Here is a 15,256-nt window from a genome sequence, read left to right on the forward strand (position 1 = left end):
GCCGTCCTGAGATTCCATTCTACCCTCCACTACCGCCTTTTTACGACGACGGAAGTGCTTGATTCTGTCAGTAGAAAGTCAACCTTAGACAATCCCTCCCGTTGGACTATTTCGTGAGCATCTTAAACACACCCACTGCTCGCCCAGCGAATGTCCATAAAGAGAGCACGGCCTTCTCTGAGCAGCCACATCTGTTCCAAGCACTCTCAGAACCTCGGTTACCTCGGTGGCTCGGCAGGCTGCACTGGGCCCCCGTGTGAACCGGGAGAGGACACGGGGAGCAGGGGCCTGAGCGTGTCCTCCCTGCTGTCACTGCTGAGGCCAGGGCCTCGAATCGGCTGCCTTCAGCATCCGGCTGCCGAGAAGCCACGTCCGAGAGATAAGGACCAACAGCAGAAATTCTACCTTAATATTGATACCCTAGCAAACTAACAATCCCAGACAGATTCCCAGAGTTAGCGGCTAAGTTCCTCAGTCTAAATCCTGGTCACTGGCAATGAGCTGGACCCTATACTGCAGACTGTCAAATGAGACAGCGTGGGAGCTCCCCTGCTGCTCAGTGGGTTAAGGATCCAGCAATGTCCCTGATGTGGCCTGGGTTACCTCCCTGGCCTGGGAATTTCCACATGCCATGGGTGCAGCCCAAAAAGGGGGGGCAGGGGGAGTAGAAAGAGATGGTCCCCAAGGCAGAAGCTAAACCACCTGGAGCAGCAGAGGCGGGGATAATAGTTCCCAGAGCTGCCCCAGGACCACACCTCTGCCTAGCCAGCTCTGGCTGGCGAGGTCACCTCCTACTGCCCCCTTGGCCACCAGCGACGCCCCCTCGGGTCTGCGCACAGACCACTCGTTGGGCAGCAGAGGCTAAGAGAACTCCCCACAACATGAGGTCACACTTATTCCAGGAAGCGCCAGGATCACCAAGGGCAGACCGTGGCCCCACCGGGATGCCGAGAGCCTGGAGACTGAGAGGAGCGGAAAGGAGCTTCCCAATCGCCTTCGCCTCGGAAGTTCTCCCCGGAACCTGGCCTGGGGACTGCCTTCGGCAGAGCTCCTCGCTGCGTAAAACAAAGCCAAGGAGCTCCCACTCGGGCACAACAGGACCAGCAGCATCTTGGGTGCCATCCCCAGCCCAGCACAGTGCACTGAAGATCCAGCGTTGCCGCAGCTGCGGCTCAGGTCACGACTGCAGCTCGGATCTGATCCCTGGCTCAGGAGCTCCATGGGCCATAGGACAGCCGAAAATGAAAAGGAAAAAAAGAGCCAAAACACTCACAAAATATAACAATTCAATACATTTCTGAAGTTGTTAGTTTAACAATTAGATTTTAGAATGCCAAGACTAAGTGAAAAGAACATAAAATCAGACCTTTAGATGTTATAAAGTCTCCAGAACTATGGTCCCATTTAGCTACATGTGGCTACTTGAATGCAAATAAAATTTAATTAAAATTAAATAAACTTGGAGTTTCCGTTGTGGCCCAGCAATAACGAACCCGACTAATATCCATGAGGGTGTGGGTTCTACCCCCCGCCCTGGCCTGGGAACCTCCATCTGCCATGGCTATGGCCCTAAAAAGACAAAAAAAGAAAAGAAAAAAAAGGAATTCAGTTCCTCAGTCACACAAGTCCCATTCCTGATGCTCGAATGCACTGTGTGGCTACTGCAGCGGCTACATGTGAGAGAATAAAGGTAACATTTGCATCAACACAGAGAGTTCTACTGGACAGCACAACTCAGAGGAGATCTGCCACAAGAAGGACAAGAACACAGTGTCTACACAGCAATGATCAAAACAGAGACAGAGGAGTTCCCGTCATGGCTCAGCAGTAAATGAACCCAACCAGCATCCATGAGGATCCGAGTTCAGTCTCTGGCCTCATTCAGTGGGTGAAGGATCTGGCGTGGCTACGAGCTGGGGAGTAGGTTGCGGACGAGGCTTGGATCCCGTGTTGCTGTGGCTGTGGTACAGGCCGGCGGCTACAGCTCAGGCTGGACACCTAGCCTCGGAACCTCCATATGCCACAGGTGTGCCCCTAAAAAGCAAAAAATATAGATAGATAGATAGACAGACAGACAGACAGACAGAAATGTTCCGTATCTTAACTGTGTGGCTGTTCATTGGCGCATATAAGTGCCACTGGCATGTTTATTTTATTTTATTTTCTTGCTTTCTAGGGCCGCACCCGCAGCACATGGAAGTTCCCGGGCGAGGGGTCGAATCGGAGCTACAGCTGCCGGCCTCCGCCACAGCCACAGCCACGCGGGATCCGCTGAAGGTGCACTTCGTCAAGAGCTGTCAGGTGCACTGCTTCCCACAGATGCCGTCCAAATGGTAAAAGCAAAGAAGTGGGCAATGAAAAGTCTGGCCCAAAGACTTCAAGATTTCACACCTGAGCATCCGGACAGCCAGGTACTGCCAGTCCCAATGCCACGAGAGTTAAGCATCATGCCACTGATAAAAGTCACAGCGGGTCACGAGGTGCACCCCCTGCGGCCTCGGGCAGCCCCTCTCCAGGCCGAGCAGTTCTCCAAAGGGAGAGAGGGGACCGGAAGGGGGACCCCACCGGCTCCCCAGAGAGGTGAGCAAGAACAGGAGCTCTCAGGTCTGGCTGCTCGACGGGAACGCGGGGACGTCACCGCACTCCCGACCTGGGTGTGTGCCACACAGGTAGCTTTGTGTCAGAAGACACCACTGTCTGTTTTATCCAACCACGCCCACGAGGTGTGTGGGCGTCTAGTATTTACACCGTATGCAAACTCCGAGCTTTGTGACTCGTGGTGGCTGAGAACACTGGCAACACAGAGAAACAGAATCGAATGAACAGACAAGGCATGTCGCACCCACAGCATGTACACATATAAAAAGACTGGAAGAAAGCATGAACGGATGGAAAGTGCTTGATTTCTCAGGCTGTCTTTTCCTTTCGGGAGACAGCGGTGCTGCTGCAGTAACGGCATTTGCGTAAAACAAAAGCAAACGGTGAGATATTTACAAATAGCACACTTACCACAGTGGGGTTGCCACTACTTATCAACTGGCTGACTTCATGAAAAATGCTTTGGCAGTCAATTGATTTATCTAACGATCCTCGTTTTACAATTACTGCTACTGCTAATAGAATCTGTTCCCGAACATACTTTTGGAGGCTGTAAAACATAAAAATCATTGTGAAAACTTTTACATAAATCCAATATAAAAGTCCTCCCAAATTTCTCCCTGGGCCTGAAGCTACTCACACACAGCTACACCTAAGGCAGCGCCTCTGAGCTCCACACTGACTCCCCAGCCAGAGACCCGGGTTCGAATCCACACTCAGGTATATACCGGCCACAGGACCCTGGGCAGCCAGTTCACACTCAGAGCCTCAGTTCTCGCCCAAGTGAAGTGGGGATCAGGGCGCGGGGGGCGGGGAGGATTCGACACCCTTACAGGGCACCCAGGGCATCCCAGGCGCCACCTCAGCGCAGCTGCTTCGGGCAGTGCTCGGGGTCGAGGCACAAGTCCACAAGTCGGGGCCCACGAGCCAGACCGAGATAGGTTCTGACCTAATATGCTTCTCCGAGCAACTGCACAGTCTCAGCTCCGTTCCCTTTAAGGTGAAAGGCAGCATCGTGCAACGCGGGGAGACACCCAAGTTCCTAACACCCGTGCCACGCTCCTATCTACATCTTATTCCTTGGCGCGGGGCAGAGGAGTCGGCCTTGCCGGAGGCCTTCTACAGAGCCCACCAGGCCAGCTGCCCGCCGGTTCTTAAAGGACAAGCGTGGGAGTTCCCGCTGGGGCACGATGAGATCGGCCCCAGGATCTCAAGAGCCGATGAGATCGGCGGCGTCTTGGGAGCCCTGGGACACTGGTTTGACCCCCAGCCAGGCACAGTCAGGTGGGGATTTGGCATTGCCGAGCTGCAACCTGGATCAAGACTGTGGCTCAGATCTGATCCCTGACCCGGGAATTCCATATGCCACAGGGTGGCCAGACATGTGGCGGGCGGGGCGGAGAGGCTCAGAAAGCTCAGCCCTAAGCTTTGTAATCCAGCCTCCAGGCTGCCACTCGACAGCGCCATACGCCCTCCCTGGCCAGGGAGCAGCAGGCCCAGCCCGGCCCTCCTGGGACTCCCCACCACCGCTGTCCTCTCACTCCAAAAAGTGGCCCCACCTGGACATAAATGACACGATCACCACGTCTAAGGCCCTTCAGGGCCAAAGACCTCCTCCCCTCTCATCTCGGCTCTTCCCCATCCACTTCAAACCACGGCTGCCCTGAACTTCTTCCAGTTCCTGGCACAAAGCTGATGCCCTTCCAGGCCTCTAAATGCCACCCTCTGCCCGAGCCTACTGACTGCAAAGGAGGTGCCCCCACAGCTCCCACAACATGAAGCATCTGTTACTACAGGTTTCACTGTACCCCGGCCGGCTGCCACGGAGCCTGCAGTGAAGTCGCCAGAAAGCACACCACCTGCCAGGCACAGGCGCCTACCAGACATTCATGCAAATGAACCAACACCGGCTCGCTCCGTCAAGAATGAAGGGGGAAAACATTCCTTCAAAACAGACTTGAAGAGTTCACTAAGCGGGAGTTCCCGTGTGGCTCAATGGTTAAAGAACCCGACTTGTATCCATGAAGATACAGGTTCGATCCCTGACATCGCTCAGTGGGTTAAGGATCTGGCGTTGCCGTGAGCTGTGGTGTAGGCTGGAGGCGACAGCTCAGATTCAACCCCCAGCCTGGGAACCTCCATATGCCTCAAATGCGGCCCTAAAAAGAAAAAAAAAGTTCATTAAGCAAATAGAAGCAGAGATCTTACTGTGCACAAGAATGTGAACTAACAAAAGGGAATTTTTGTACTTATGGGAGGAAACAATCATTTTAAACACACTAACTACCAGGAAGGCACATGTCAAACTAGTTTTAAATATTCAAACACACTAACTACCAGGAAGGCACATGTCAAACTAGTTTTAAATATTCAAACACACTAACTACCAGGAAGGCACATGTCAAACTAGTTTTAAATATTGCTCCTGGCAAAAACTGTAAGTTACTAAGAAGTGAGTTCCCATTGTGGCTCAGCAGGTCAAGAAGCCAACTAGTATCCATGATAACGTGGGTTCGATCCCTGATCTTGCTCAGTGGATTAAGGATCTGGTGTTGCCACGAGCTGCGGCACAGGTCACAGACAAGGCTCAGATCTGGTGTGGCTGTGGCTGTGGCGCAGGCCAGCAGCTACAGCTCTGATTCAACCCCTAGCCTGGGAACTTCCATATGCCATAAGTGTGGCCCTAAAAAAAAAAAAAGAAAGAAAAACTAGGAAAATAAATAATTATACCTAACATTTACTAAATGCTTATGACCTGCAAGTCTCCATATATAGTAACATCAAAAAATTAATACATTTAATCATCACAACCTTTTGAGCAAGCATTATTATTTGCTCTATTTAATCATCAGAAAATCAATGCACAGATTAAATAATCTGCCCAAGGTCACATGGAGTTAGTGGCAGAAATGGGGTTCACGGTCCCCTTCTCAACCACTCAGCTATGCTGCCTTTTAAAACGTGCACCCTGCATTTCACTCTGTGCAGACAAGAAAAACGTCCATGCGGCCACGGGAAATGCACGACGGGACACGCGTGGACTTCTACAGGGCAGAGCCGGGGGCATTTCACCTCGGCAGCTCACCACATTTTGACCTGACTCTAGTCCATTCTGTGGGACATTCTACAAGATGAAAATATCATGAAAGACCAAGGAAGGCAGAACTAGTCCAGATTAAGGAAGACATGACAAATAAACACAACATATAAATCTGTGGTTAAATCCCGGATCAAAAAAATAACTTCCTGACCTTTTAAAAAAAAAAAAAAAAAAAACTTCTTGGGAGTTCCTGTTTTAACAGAGCAGGTTAAGGATCTGGCATTGTCTCTGCAGCAGCATGGTTCAATCCCCAACCAGCACAGTGGGTTAAGGATCTGGCTTTGCCACAGCTGTGGCACAGATGGCAGCTATGGCTCAGATTCAATCCCTGGCACAGGAATTTCCATATGCCACACGTGCAGCCAAAACAAACAAACACACTTCTCTTGTGGCTCAGCAGAATAAAGATCCAGCACTGTCACTGACTACATAGGCTCAGGTCACGGCTGTGGTGCGGGTCTGATCACTGGCCCGGGAACTTTTGTATGCCAAGGGCACAGCAAAAAGCAAAACCAAAAACCTCTAAGGGAGGAAAAGGATACAAATAATATTATTCAGAAAACTGTGGATATCAGAATATGAGGTCAGAATTATATTGATTTTAAAAATATAGTAATTATATCAAGAGTGTTGAGATCACACCTCAGGAGAGACGTGCTTAAGTTTTTACGGATAAAGTGTCACTATTTCTGCAGCGTACGGTCAGTGGTTCGGGGAGAACGTGCACATACAAATGAGAGAGAAACCAAGTGTGACAAAATGGTAACTGAGCCTCTACAAGAGAGCAGGAGAGGTGCATGTCCACAGACCTATTCTTTCAGGCTTGCCTAAAACTTTTTCTTTCTGAAAGTAAGTGTTTGGAAGAAAATATGTAAGTGAACTTTTTTTTTTTTTGGTCTTTTGTCTTTTTAGGGCTGCACTCACGGCATATGGAGATTCCTAGGCTAGGGATCAAACCCGAGCCGTAGTGGCCCGCCTACGCCACAGCCACAGCCAAGCCACATCCAAGCCGTGTCTGTATGCCACAGCTCACGGCAACACCAGATCCCTAACCCACTGAGTGAGGCCAGGGATCGAACCCACAACCTCATGGTTCCTAATCAGATTCGTTTCTGGTGCGCCGTGATGGGAACTCCAACAAAGTGAACTATTTCAATGCAAAAGCCTATAGTCAACTCTAAATTAGCATCTGAACTAATCAGAATTATTAGGGCGAGATTACTTTGGATGACACAGGATCACACCCACACACACCATCAAAATCTGTTCCACGCCTATGTCCCAAGCCCCCCCCCCCCCAGCTCAGCGGTTCTGTGTGGGGTAAGGGCGTGGCGGCTGTGACAGAACAAGGTGAAAACACACCCAAAGGGGCACATTAAACAACGAGTTAAAATTTAAAGAAAGAAAGAACATCAGCAGGAAGGAGGAAAGGTATGAGACGGGAGCAAGTTTTCCTCACTGTATTAAAAGTAGAAAAAAAGCCGCACCCTCCCCTCACGTTCACGTACATCCACTCAGCCTCCAACGTGCAAGGCCAACAGGCTCGGCAACGCTGGGCTTCCTGCTCTCGTGTGTTCTGTGATGTGCGCAGCACTGACTCTCACTTTACTGAGGGCCGCAGCCACGCCAGTAAGTCCAATTCAGCGTTAGGGACTCCGGGGCTGCTCGTCGAGGCCGCGAGAGCAAAGCTCGGACAGTGCGCTCGGAGTCGGCCGCGCCCGCGGCGCCCTGGGCCAGGGCTGGAACCCACAGCACAGGGGCCGGAGCCCGGCGGCGACAAGGCTGGATCCTTAACCCACTGCACCACGCACGCTCGCCTAACCTCCTCGCCAAGCTCCACGCACGGGACGCCCGGCACCGCGGCCTGAGCACAGAGCAGCTCCTGCCCCGAGGGGGCGAGCAAGCCGCGCGCAGGAAGCGCTGCGCTCCCGCCGCCGCCTGCGCCGCGCACACGCCGGGAGCAGGCCTGGCCCTTAGGGGACTCAGAGGAGGTGCGCAGACGGCTCTCTCCCCCAGACGCGTGCGGCTAAGAGCTTTCCTCAACGGGTTCTGAATCGTCCAAGCAGGGAGCCCGCACGGCCTGGTAAAACGTTCCCACAACAGCGCGGGCACCACGGCAGGTTCTCGCCCACCCCCGCTGCTCAGCCCCGGGCCCTCGCCAAAGGGCCCCGGCGAGCGTCGTGCTGTTCTCCCGCAGCCCCGGGGTGCGCGGCCTGCGTCCACGCGGGGTGGCCCGTGGTCTGCTCGGGCGCGTGGCGTCGCGACCCTCCCGGGCACCCGCCTGTCCCCGAGCGCAGCGCGAGCAGGAAGCCGAGCGACCCGCGAGCAGAGAGCGGCCGCCACCACCTCCAGAGCGACTCCGACGCACCACCCGCGCCCCAGACCTGCGCAGCGCCCGCACCTCCGTCCACACCGCCTTCCCAGGGCGAGAGCCCGCGCCGCCTGCGCCAGCAGAGGCTGCCGTCCGAGGCGGCCACGCCGCCTCCCCCGCGGGGTGGGCCCGCAGCACGCGCTCCACACAGAGCTTACCCACGGCGACAGCCACGCAAAGCCAAGCCAGCGAGCGGGGAGGAGCCGAGCAGGAGGCCCTGGCGGCGCGGCCGCGTACTCACTTGGGCCTCTGTAAGACGTAGGTGAGGAGGAATGTGCGCAGGGACTCGATGCTGCCCTTCTCCAGCAGGATCCACTCGCGGACGACGGCCTCCATGACGGCCGTGGCGGCCTGGAAGAGCACGTAGTCCACCTTGCTGGTTTCTGACGAGAGAACAGACAGCGGCTTCAGACGCGGCCCCGCTCCCCGTGACCACGCTGCACGGCTCAACGGGGACAGAGGCTCAGACAAGGAAGGAGACGGTTACCTGTGCCTTTTTTATCCAGTGACCTCGCGCTAGCACCACAAAGAGGTTAGTTCCTCTCAGAAGACACCTCAGGCAGGTGGCAGCTAATCACCGATCACAATTGTCACAAACTTTCCTCACCTCTCTTCAACTGTTACTTCCAAAGCATGAGGAACTAAAAAATAACACAGCTTTAACAAAAATAAAATGAAAGTAGAAAGCAATCCGAAAATGTCCTGAGAGATTCTCCCCCTGTGCAAAGCAGAACCTGGTGCCGCCGAGGCGCGGACCAGCCGGCTGGGAAGAGGCCTGCCGGCCGGGAGCCACGCTGTCCCAACGGCTCAGCGGGTCGGGCGCCCGAGCTCTCGGCAGGCTGGCCCGTCTCTGACAGCAGGTTCAGAGGTAGGCACGGCCACATGCAGGTTCCTGGTCTCAGCTGCTTCTTGAAAAAGTCACGTTTGCACAAGGTGAGAAGTTCTTGTGAATTTTCTGATTGCGATACTGATCAAACTGAGTAAAATCCCAAAGCTACCCTTAGAGAGATCCAGCTTTAACTAGCAAGTGAAAGCCTCTGAACTAAGAACTGGATCGGAAGGGGAAAAAAATAGAAAATTAACACACCAAAGAAATATTACATTAATTTTCTATTTTTTTCTCTTAGTCACCAATACCACGCATTTCCAAACAGCATTATCGAAAGGGAGAAACAGTCAAAATGAAGTCAAGAAAAAAGCAGAAATTTTCTGAAGCTCTACAAAGTAGCCATCATGTGAAATCCAGGCAGAGTTGGATGTGACTCCAAGACGACTAGAGAGGGGCCCCGGACGCCTGAGAACTACGGCCAGCCACAGCGTGGCACCTTCCAGAAGCTATCGGAAGAGCATGCAGATACCGTCAGGCACATCACTTCCTCTCCTCTTGGAGCTCAGATCCCTTAAAAATCTTACAAGTGATCGTGACACAAGAAGCTACAAAAAACACGGGGGAAAATGTACGCCTACATAAATCCCCACCACACGAGACTCGTGCACAGGAGTTCGGAACCTACCAAAACTAGTAAGAGGGGCCCTTCTGGACCTTTTGTTTTTTAAGTTTGACTAGTCCATGCTATCTTAGCATGAATTCTAACTGACATGGAAAAACTTAGAAACCTAAAAATACAATGAACAAATAAAGCAATAGCTTCTAAAAATGTAAACCTATTATAAAATAGGTGTTTAAAGTTCTAGGACGGGGGGGGGGGGGCGTGTTTTATTCAAAGAGAACTTGAAACAGAACCCGGTTCTATCCACTTAGCTCACTTAGGGAGAAATACGGTAGGGCTTCATCAAGGTAACTGAAATCACCTCTTACGATAAAGCTCTTCTTGAAAGAAAACGATGGTTGTCTGCCTATCTGTACTTCCTCCTGTGAATCATAAAAAATTTTAAGGATGTGAAATCCTTAACTATGAATTTTAGCAAAGCAGCAGCATCTTAGGGACTCCCAGAATTTTAAAAGTATAACAATGAAGACCATCGAGTCCGATTCCTGCACTTTAGTGGCCGAGCCGGGCACTGCCAGACCGGCACTGCCAGACCGGGAGAGGAGGCTGAGGCGGCCTGGCGGGGCGGAGGCCTCTGGACGATGCGAACCCGCCCTAAACGCAGGGGCCAGGGGCTGGGCCTGCTTCTCGTAAGCAGTGAAACGGGCCTTGCCTAACTCCCTGCGCTAACATCCCAGGCTCTTCTTCTGTCCCCAGCCCCTGTTTACGGGGGTGAGGAGCAGGCCGTCCTGGACGGCACATGGCATCAGGAAGTCTTCAGGAGAGTCTCCTCCTCGGAGACCCCTGCCTGGCATCAAATGCGGATCCACACTGCTGATCCATGAGGGGCTGCCTCTCAGAAGGAAGGAATCTGAGAAAAAGAGAGCCAAATTCCCCATTTAAAAGAGGGAGTTTTCCGAACTAATCCATTTACCTCCCTATAAAACCGCCCTGGCCTTCCCAGGCTGCGCTTACGCGGGGCCGAGACGTGCCGACGCCGCCGGCAGGGGCTCTAGAGGCCGCCGGCAGCTCGGGGGCCTCGTCCCCATTCTCCGTGCCCGCGAGGTCCTCGGGGAGAGCCCGCAGCCCCCCCGGATTTCCAACACTCCGAGGCAGGGTCGGTCTCCCACCGCCCAGGGCTCCGTCGAGGCCACAAAGTGGCTTGAGCCGCCTCAGCAGCAAGTCCTCACTTCCAGCCGCCCCAACTCCAACAACACCGCGGAACGAACACCCAGGGGCGCCCCGGGCGGCGCCTTCAACCAGACAGAGCCCTGAAGACCAGGCAAAGCCAAGCGAAGGGCCGGGAGGCAGGTGCCGCGGGCACTCGCACTCGCCTCTCGGGCCTCGGGCTTCTTTCCAAAGCAGAGGCAGCCGAGCTGCAAGGCAGCCCCCAGGCACCCGCCCGCAGGGAGTCGCAGGCTGGCCGTCCGGCCTCTTCTCCCCGAGAGAGGGCAACAGCAAGCTCCAAGGTCGCGCCAGAGGCGCTGGACGCCGCCTCGAGGTCGGGGGCGACCCTCCACCAAGAGCGGTCGTCGGCAGGTTTTGGAAGGCACACCTGGCCCCACAAAACTAGTAAACTCCCAAGCGCCAAGGACGTCGAGGGACGAAGTCTGAGGGTGCTCTCCCGACGAAATGCGCGACATGCGACAGGCACACACGCGCACACACGGCAAAGAAACAAAAACTGCAAGGTAAACACAAGGCTAAGAAGAGAAAGAAACGGGGGGAAATGAGAAACATACTAAAACAGAAGTTACTAGTGGGAAGGAAGAATTTTAGGCCAGAAAAGGGAAGCATCCAAGAGAAAGTCTCCCGCTCCTTAGAACGTAGTCCCCCGACATTCCAGAAACGCGACCTGTCCTCCCTCAGTAAGAGTGTGAAATCCTGAACTGCGATCGACTGCCACGTGCATGAGAAGTCTTCTTAGAGGAGTGAACCTTTCTGTGCTGGTGGCGACCGAGTAAGGAGTCAGGCTCTCCTGCGAAGTGGAGGTGTCGGCATTAATGGAACACAGGGCTTGGCAGCACATTAATGATTACGCTTTTAACACGTACACCCAACCTTTGAAATAGTTCATGTCCCAACATCCAAACTGCTTTCAGCAGCACGGCTAGAACGAGCCATCCTGTTCTTTAGAAATTTTTATCAGAAACACAAAAGTATTCCAAAACAAGCTCAAACCATAACAAAGCAATAGTTCTTCATAAAATGTACATACTCTAAAAAGGAAAAGAGAGGTATAAACACATACACTCTAATAACATACTTATCACTTGGATCAAGCAATCCCCAGCAAGAACAGGACAACTCAGTCGCGTGGGAAGTCAGAAGAAACACTGCGGGGACCTCGTGACGCAGTTACGGCTCGAGCCCGCAGAGCCAGACTCAGACCACCCGAGGCTTCCTAAATCTGTTAACGCCGAACAATTTCAAGGCAGTGAGGACGAAGGCTCCCTTAAATTCTTAATACTGATGTGCTGTTTTGCTGCTTTTTACTTAACATTGAGTTAAATATTCCCTACAGGCATAAGATAACTTTTCTTAGTGCCAGAGCCAGATCCAACCAAGTATACACTATTCAAAAAAAAAGGAAAAACAACAACAGAAATCTTCAAAACGGCCTCATTCAGAATTAAAGGTTATTAAAACTATTTCTCCCATCGACCCCCTTAGCTTCCGAGATCAGACAAGACTGGGCGCGCTCGGGGCAGTAGGCCGTGGACCGAACTCTCTCTGAGAGTAAGATCTAACCCGAAACGAGACAGAGCCGCCTGGGCCACCGCTGCCAGCTCTGTGCAGAAAGAACACGGGGGCCATCTGAAATGAGGCAAGGGGTGGCAACACTGGCCTTCCTGTCCCAGAGGGCTTTCACATGTCACTACCTCTGCACCCCACCACCGTCCGGGGTCATCCGGTCTGTTTGAGGAAAACGGTATCATTGCGCCCATCTCGGGTGAGAGGCAAGGTGACCTCAAGCTGCCACAGGGCAGCAGGCACCCCCGGCGCTGGGGCCGCACGGTCCCCACCGCCCTCCCACAGCCCCTGGCGGGAAGCGCTCAGGACACAGAACTGGAATTGCAGGCTATTCCAACCCGGAAACTAACGGATTAGTCTTCCTAAAAGCACAAGAATGAAAGGTCAGATGTTTTAGTCCCTGACACTCAACAAACCAATTTTGTGCACATGGATAACTCAAACAGCCTTCCTTTCAGAACCTTCAATGTGGGCTATAATAAGTGGCTCCAATTAAAAAACAGCCAACAATAATCAGGTTATAAAATAACAATAACCAATGAAACCTCACCCCCCTCCCTTTTTGCTGCACCTGTGGCATGGGGAAGTTCCTAGGCCAGGGTTCAAAACCAAGCCACATCAGTGATAATGCTGAGTCCTTAACCACTAGGCCACCAGGGAACTCCTCTCTATTACCGAAAAATATTTAAGAGGCAGAGAAAATTCCATCTTTAAATAAGTTATAACTTTAGTAATTATTTTTAAAGAGGTCACTTCTATACATATGTCAGATAGAAGGCACTCCAAAAACATTTTTTACAAGAGAAAAAAATCAATGTTTCATTTAGGAATACAATGAATAACCTACACAGAACTAATATTTGCTAAATGAGCCAAGTACAAACTATATGGTTAAAAAAAAAAAAAAAAAAACCGAAAAACAACGGAAAGAACCTGGAGAAACCCCCCTCAAAAATCTTAATTTTAAAGCCTGGGAGATGGTACAGTTTATGTCCTCTAAGTGACATCACACCTGAAAACAAGAGAAAAACCATTAGACTTTCCTCCCACCATTAACAGCCTTCACGTTACGGTCAATAATGGAACAAATTATCAGATGTAGTATCTAGGGAAGGAAAATCCAAAGCAAAAAAACAGTTTTCTTTCTGGCTTTGTGGAACACATTTAAAGCCACTTCAGTGGAATGATTATCAAGGCAAAGGTCAAATGTACAAACCTGCTTATTTCAAAATGAATCTAAAATAGCTAACGTTCGAAATAGAAAACCAGATGCTTTTAAAGTAAATACTTACCCAAAATATGCTTGCAAACTGCGAATGGTGACTTTGATTTCCTAAACGATAAGAATATGTGCTCAGCATGCTGGCGCTGCTCAGTGCTAACCATGGAAGGTGGTGCCTTGAGAGTTAAACACAAACAGACAGAGCACATTTGTTTAATGAGCGAGCTGGAACAACGGCAATATCCCTCACCCACCACACTTTCAGCGAGCAATGCGAAGACAAATTCTTGCTTCCCTTTTTTTTTAGGAACGGTAACATAAAACTTCATGGTAAATATTTAAAATATGGTTTCAGGGAAAAGGAAGAAATCCCAGGCAAGGTTTGAATCAGAATCCTTTCAACTTGCCTAGGTTTTAGAAAAATACTTATTTAACTTCTGCTTTTGTTTTTTTTTTTTTTTTGTCTTTTGTCTTTTTAGGGCCGCACCCAGGGCATATGGAAGTTCCCAGGCTAGGGGTCAAATCAGAGCTGTAGCTGCCAGCCTACACCACAGCCACAGCAACCAACGCATGATCCAAGCCACATCTGCGACCTCCACCACAGCTCACGGCAACACTGGATCCTTAACCCACAGATCCTAAACCCACAAGGGCGGCCAGGGATCGAACCCTCGTCCTTATGGATACTAGTCGGGTTCATTAACCACTGACAGGAGCTCCGACTTCTGCAATTTCTTAAAAACATCGCTAAGTTGTTGCCTTTTATTCCAAAACATACCACTCCATCTAAATTGACCAAGTTCAATGAATTTCTCAATTATTCATATTAGTAGAACTGAATCCAAAGTTATTAAAAATTGATTTCTAAAAACAATCCTTTAAGATAGAACTATTATCAAATAATTCTACCTCAAGTTTTTCTAAAATCAAATTATTAAACCCGGAAAATGAAAAAGTAAAATTTGGAGTATACAAAATTCCTTTCTGAAAATAAATAAACCAACCAGAAAAGCCAGACTTCTCCAACAAAAACAGCTTCTAAAACTGTGCCTAGGTTTTTAAATTCCACTTTGTTCTAACAAAAGATGATATTCTTCTGAACCAAATCTACCTAATGATATGCACGCGAGTGCATGGTTTGGTTATCTTTGTCCTTTGAGCCCCATCTAAAGAGGAGACACTGCTTACACAGCATACACAGCAAAACAGCACTTGCTCACTGTGGGGAGAGAGGAGGGGGACAGAATGAGAGAAAATGAGCCTTTGTTATTATAGCCAATATAAAGTGTGGGACCCATCGCTTCACCTGTATTCCAAGAAGCTGAGGATGAAAAACATTTTGCAACCAAGTACATATTAAATCAGCATTCATCATTTAACTATGTCAATTATGCAACACTACGTACTCTCTTTCCGGTTAAAATAGTGGGCGGGGGAGGGCCACATCCAAGAGAAATTGACTAACGCTAATTCCACGGCCTAAAGGAATTCTTGTAATTGGCTAAAGCCAGTTCAGACTACTATTCCTAAGGATACAGCACCCTCTACAGCTCTCCAGATAAAAATGAAGACATTCCCATTAAAGAATTGTGTTAAGTGGAGAAGCAACAAGGAGAAGCACACAGAATTAGAGCCACTGTCTTAGGACAGACTATCATGGAGTATAATCTACAAAAATACTGACTCACAGTGCTGAACATCTGAAGCTAATATTGTGAATC

The 15,256-nt window shown here is 50.7% G+C and overlaps 1 protein-coding gene across 7 annotated transcripts in view; it reads right to left on the reverse strand.

Annotated features, from left to right (window-relative positions):
* XPO4 (exportin 4) overlaps positions 1 to 15,256 on the reverse strand; it is a 103,875-nt gene that overhangs the window by 68,029 nt on the left and 20,590 nt on the right. For 4 of the 7 annotated variants that reach the window (XM_021065441.1, XM_021065440.1, XM_021065438.1 and 1 more), the window contains exons 2-4: positions 13,606 to 13,711; positions 8,311 to 8,452; positions 3,010 to 3,148 (exon numbers count right to left, since the gene is read on the reverse strand). In XM_021065441.1, the coding sequence (XP_020921100.1) occupies positions 3,010 to 3,148; positions 8,311 to 8,452; positions 13,606 to 13,711 (387 nt within the window). Of the gene's footprint in view, positions 1 to 3,009; positions 3,149 to 8,310; positions 8,453 to 8,556; positions 8,711 to 13,605; positions 13,712 to 15,256 lie in introns of those variants that run through there. The other 3 variants (XM_021065439.1, XR_002336598.1, XM_021065442.1) reach the window with 3 other exon arrangements.

This window comes from Sus scrofa, chromosome 11, assembly GCF_000003025.6.
Source record: "Sus scrofa isolate TJ Tabasco breed Duroc chromosome 11, Sscrofa11.1, whole genome shotgun sequence".
Taxonomy (NCBI): domain Eukaryota; kingdom Metazoa; phylum Chordata; class Mammalia; order Artiodactyla; family Suidae; genus Sus; species Sus scrofa.